Source organism: Lissotriton vulgaris, chromosome 11 (assembly GCF_964263255.1).
Source record: "Lissotriton vulgaris chromosome 11, aLisVul1.2, whole genome shotgun sequence".
Taxonomy (NCBI): domain Eukaryota; kingdom Metazoa; phylum Chordata; class Amphibia; order Caudata; family Salamandridae; genus Lissotriton; species Lissotriton vulgaris.
In genome coordinates, this window is record NC_141699.1 from 3,582,301 (window position 1) to 3,588,300 (window position 6,000).

Here is a 6,000-nt window from a genome sequence, read left to right on the forward strand (position 1 = left end):
AACCATTGCAAAGGGCCCTCCACCTCACAGCAGCACAAGTCACATTTTTTAGTAACTTTTGATCTGTTTGAGCTATAAACAATTTATTAGTTTAAATCGTCAGATAATGCAGCAGGTTATGTATTATGTGGCAAATACGGCAGAGCCATAGTTATGTGGAAAACATTCGCTAGCAAGGATATTTTGCCATTCATGTTTGAACTGCTCTTGTGGAAAAAGGGAGGTGAAGTGCTGATGACAGAAACTCCATGGCTGGGAGACTAATGGCTTGTGATTCCACTTTTAAGGATATAGGGGACATTCTGTGATTGGAAACTTATCCCACTTTGTGAATGTAATTAATTGTCAATAACTCCTATTAAAACTTTAAAAAACTTGTGTATCTATTGGTTAAATTAAATAACGTAATAAGCTGTAACCTGTTAGTGAAATGGTAAACAAATACTACAAATTTGGATATTTTGCTCTTTCTGCCACACCTCTGACTCCACCCACTGAGCCAATTCATTGGTTATTGCCCCCCTCTGATTCTCCGCCCAGGAGTGCTCCTACTTTTTCCCCCCCACTTAGACCACTGCCGGGAAGGCAGCGGCACCTCCTTTCTGACTTTCAGAAAATGCAGATGAAATGTACTATTACAAAGACATAACTAATAAATGTACCAGCTTACACTAGTGTTTGGAATCTGACCATAGTTGGGATTAATTTCTCAAATTTTGTTTATCATTGGAACCCTAGATCTTTCACAATATTTACCCTGGGTGTAAGGGTGTCCACCAATTTTAGAAAAACCTACTGAATGGTGCACTACCTATAACTTCAGTGAGGGCCAATAGTATGCATGACTCTTTCAGCTCTTCTTACGCTTTTAGGCAAAAAGACTCTAGGCTTGTGTAGGCTACAACCCATAGTAGAAAAAGGCACAACAAAAGTCACAGATTTCTGGTTCTCTGGTCAACAGACCAGAAAGCCAGAACTGCCTAAAGGTGTCACACGCTGCACAGATCCACCAATCAGTATCAGTCGTCTGGATCACCCTGACTAGAGAAAACAGAACTATGCAATTCAATAGTTACATGCAAACTCCTACACCAGCCTTAAGCAAAATAAAGACACTTTAAAGTGCTTCAACTTCACAACTGTGGCAGCCTAGGAATAAGGATTTTGCTTGTTGTACCACGCTGTAACAGTGACTCCCCAGTTTATCCAAGGTGCTCTGCGGGTCCCGGATGAAGGCCGATCCTTTGTACTTTACTGGCCTCTGTGCACTCTGAGGCTCTCCAACCTTTACGGGATTGCCAACCATCTTCTTATTTGGTTTGCCAATTCCCTAACAAAATGCACTAGTATGTTCCATCATTTCTGGTCATCCTAGTCAAATCTTAAGTCCCCTCCCCCCCAAGGACCTATCAATGCCAGCAAAAATTGTCTCTTAACCTTTAGATGAAGCCCCTTGACATCCTTTTGGATGAACGTAACATCGAACAACAACAAAGTGATGATGAAAGACAACTCTAATTTAACTTGGAAACCAACGTTCACGGCTTACGGGCGGCTTGGACACAATATGATCCTCCATGTCAGCCAACTACCTTAACTTAAACTCCGCCAGAAAGGAGAGTCTAAAAGTTCGGGCATGCTTCAACAAAATACCACCAACTGGCTTAACACAAGGCAATTCAATAGTGTCTCAGCCACCTGAGCCCCCAACACCAAGACCTTTGGCGTCTCCCACGACCAACACCTCCCCTACGAGGATTACATCAAGTAAAGATTCCAGGACCTATGACATCGGATTGCCTGTCAGATCAAACCATTCCTCTTGAACCAAACTTCCACTCAACTGTGCTGGCTCTTGTCCTCTCACACATTTTTGGGGCAACATTACACTAGCTTTCAAGATGCAACACTCACCTTTGCATTCATAGCATTAGAACAACATCACAGGCAGCACAAAACTCCACCTTCTGTTTTCTACTTTCTGGTCTTAGGAATTTTCAAAGGCAGATCTCCTTGTTTACCCCTTCTTTAGAACAATCTCCACCCTCGTCTAATGCTACTTCCTTCACCTTCTGGAAAGAACTTCCTGTAGATTCCCACCCACACCTCCTCTGAACTTTACTTTGACTTGAATCCAGTGAAGATATCTTTCAGTGTGTTCCACACCCACATGGCGCTTCATCTCTCTGTAATCCACTCCTGGTTCATACAATTTTGTGCTTATCAAAGCATTCTTGTTGCTCGCCTGCAACCTAAGCGTTGCGACACACAACGTTCGGTCCAATGTGAAGTGTTTGGCACGCGTCCAAGGAAACGTCGGGCCATATATAAATTAAACATAAATAAAATAGAAGAAAAAATAAAAGTTGGGAGTCTACATTAACCTGTGGGGAATAATTCAAAAATATAAATTTGCTTCCCCGCTTCTTTTAGGGGTTCAAGGAACAAGAGAAGTGTGGAAGTGTCTACGAGCCCAAAGATTTCAAACGAGTTCCGGTAGTCAGGAAGTGGGGGTTAAAAAAGTTATTGCAGTTAGGGAATGGGGCAGGAGGAGGATACAGACAGGTTCCAGCAGATGGGGGCTTTCAGACTGGTTCAAAAGTCCAGGACGCTGGGGACAAGGAAGGAATCCCAGACAGGGTCTATGAGTCAGAGTTTCATGTTGATTCAAGGTACATGGGTTTCACACAGGATCGATTAGTTTGGGGTTTCAGACAAAATCTATGCATAGGGGGCACGTTATAAGGGGGGGCAGTAAGTCAGACTAATTACAGTATTTGGGAGTTTCCAGCCATGTTATAGGAGATTGGGCCTCCTAAAACACCCCAGAAGGAGGAGTGAAGGATTACAAAGGGAGTGGGGTTCAGAGTGGATCCAAGGGTCATCAGTCTTGAGCCCGATTTAGATCGGGTTGGACGGGTTACTCTATCACAATGGTGACGGATATTCCGTCCACCGAAATATAAATCCCCTTATAACCTAAGGGATTTATATTTCAGTAGACGTGATATCCGTCACCGTTGTGACGGAGTGACCTGTCCACCAAGATCGGAATCAAGCCCTTGGATTGGGACATTGCAAAGAGGCTGAGGAGCCCGGTAGGTGAGCCTGTGTGCATCTAGGGTGTTTGCTTACCCTTCTCATCTCCTACATTCATGGCCCACTCCTTCTCATAGCAATACTTGTCAATGGTGTCTAGGACGCTCTGTGGGTCACCCTTGACCGCATTCTGCAGAACATAGTCCAGAATTCGCTGCTCCTTTGTGAGACCCATGAAGAAATCGGCAATTCTTTCAAGCACCAGCTCGTTCCAAAGGATCGCTGCCAAGTCGTTGTTTCGGATGAAGACGAAGAGAAGCAGACCAGCCGTAAGAAGAACCCCAGAAACAGACAAGACAACTGTAGAGGTATCCACCATCTGGAAGGGGCAAAACAAAAAGGCTGGTCATATGATAAACTCTAGACAAATCATATACAAGACATGTTAAATGCATGATTCATTTGCATCAGATCACTGGAAAAAGGTGTAGGAATGACAAAATTAACATAATCAGAAGATTTAAAAGGATTTTAATTCTCTCCACACAGTTTTTGAACTTTAAACTAGATTTCAAAGGGATAACAATATTTCAAAAATAAACATTTCATTATCACATGCAAATAAAGAGGAACGCGGTACACTCCAACATCAGCAAATTATTTGGCCTAGAAATAGATCCAGCTGCCAACTGTGCAACAGAGTGAGAAAATTATCAACAGAATAAAAAAGTTTAAAAAGTGTGCGCAAGTGGTCCGGTGACCAGCAAATGTGGTTTGAAACTCTGCGGCCTACTGGGTGGCAAGACTGGGACCTCAAGTGTGGCCTGACCCGCTTTGGAGTTCAACAACAGCGGCGACGGTGACCGGAAGTGGCCGATCGGAGACCCGGCCATGCAACCTTGGTCACTCCAGTATTTGCTGGAACGTCTCACCGTCCAATTGCTTTGCCTAGAGGACAACGAAACGACAGGGGCGACCTGCGGCTGCCCGATCCCGGCCTGACTGGAGGTGGTGATATAGTTGGACCTTGGGGTCACGAGACCGGCGTGGTGCCTGGGGCTCTTGGTGGACCCCGAGATACGCATATACTGCCTGATGTTCTTGGGGGACCCTGATGTGATTGAGTGGTGTAGCCTGGTATCACTGCGATTTTAGGTGGCATATCTGCTTCGGGAGGTGAGATGGCTGCAAGAGCGGACCCTGATAAGCCCCAGACCAAGACTGAGAGGGGCCAGACAGGTCCAAACCAATAAACTGGACCGTCATACCATGCCCAAGGGGACCCCTATTGAGGTGAAGCGGGGTCCAGCGGGGAACCAGAAGGGGGATCCAGCCGGGCGCGAGCCTACGTTGAAGGATCTCATGGCTGCTATCACCAGGGTCCAGTCGTCCCCGAGTAAAATGGACAATAAACTGGACATGGTCTCCATTGAGGAGGGGCTAATAAGGGCGGACCTCATGAAGACAAGTAAAACTGCAGACCTCTGTCCGGTTAAGTCCCTGGAGGTCAAAACGTCTAGTCTGGTTGAGGATGTCTCCGAATTGCAACAGGAGGTGAGAGCTCAAGGAGGCCAGGTCACTAGTTGACCGGAAACTTGATGACTATGAAGGGCATGCGAGACGGAACACCGTTCGCATCCTCGGAGTGCCGGAGAAATCGGAGGGTCCCACTCCGGACCTCTTTGTGGAGAACCTCATTGTTAGACCTGGCACCTTGGCGTGAGTCTCCCTTCCACTTTTTGCTGATGTGCCTCAGATGTTTTGCTGGTGTTCGCTGCTCAGGGCACTGAGTCTCAGCCAATCCTTGCCGCAGTGCAAGTGCTCCCAATGTAAAGTGTACCTGTAATTGATTTCCATGGTTGGCTCATTGGATTTACTGTCAGTCCCCAGTAAAGTGCAACAGGAGTGCCAGGGCTTGTAAATACCAATGCTGCTAGTGGGCCTGCAGCGCTGTTTGTGCCACACACAGAAGCAGCCTTTTAAAATGCGTCTAGGGTCTGCCATTGCAGAACCTGTGTGCAGTCTGGTACTGTCATGCTGGCTGGGCAAGTGCACACACTTGCCAGCCTCTAAACCTTCCCTTTGCTTCATATTAGTCACCCCAATGGTAGGCTCTAGGGCAGGTTGCATTGTAAGTGTAAGGTAGGACAAACCCTGATGTGTGTGGCATGTCCTAATAGTGAATTACAGCAAATTTCGTTTTTTACTATTGTAAGGCTACCTGTTCTCATAGGCCAAGATGGGCTGCTGGAATTATTACACCCTATAATCCCAGCAGGTTCAGGGAACATGGTAGAAGGTCAAGTTTAGTATGCCTGAACTCAGAATAATAAAATACTTATTTTAGTAAAGTTTATTTTAATATCCGGTGTTTGCAAATGCTACTTTTAGAAAGTTAGCATTTGCTTGCCTAACCATTTCAGCCCGCCTCTGCCAAGATGTGTATCTGCCGTCTGGGTTGTGTGAGTGACAGGGCTGGGAGATGACATGTGGAGAATGCAAGGATTACACCTAGGTGGGTGGTGGGAGTGCCCCTGGACTCTGAATAGGGCTGTGCTCTGCCATCACAATGCTGGCTCCACCTCCTGGGGAGCGACTGATGACTCAGCCCGACACCTGGCCCAGGAAGAGGGAAGACTGTCAACAGAATACTCCTGGCTGCCCCTGTCCCCACAATGCTGGCTTCACCTCCTGTGGAGCGTCTGATGTGCCATCCCTGCTCCCTGAAAGGAGAGACCCGAGTTTACCCAACACAGTGCTCAGAGACTGAAAGAAGTTATGCAGAGGCCCCCTGGCCTGCCAGAACAAAAGAAAAGCTGTATAAAAGTAGGAGCCCTGCTCCTAACAAACTAGATCCGGTTTCCCACAACGAACCTCTGCCCAACTAGAAGGAAGAAGAAGCTGGAAGGACTGGCCTGCAGTTGCCTTGCTGAGGAAGGAGAGGAAAAGACCTAAGGAGGA

The 6,000-nt window shown here is 46.5% G+C and overlaps 1 protein-coding gene across 1 annotated transcript in view; it reads right to left on the reverse strand.

Moving 5' to 3' along the window:
• Window positions 1-3,317, reverse strand: part of LOC147678868 (catechol O-methyltransferase-like) — a 185,616-nt gene extending 182,299 nt beyond the window's left edge. Inside the window, exon 1 of the mRNA XM_086942626.1 lies at window positions 3,136-3,317. Within this exon, the coding sequence (XP_086798752.1) occupies window positions 3,136-3,274 (139 nt within the window). The 5' untranslated portion in view covers window positions 3,275-3,317. The remainder of the gene's footprint in view (window positions 1-3,135) is intronic.
• Window positions 3,318-6,000: the final 2,683 nt, after the last annotated feature.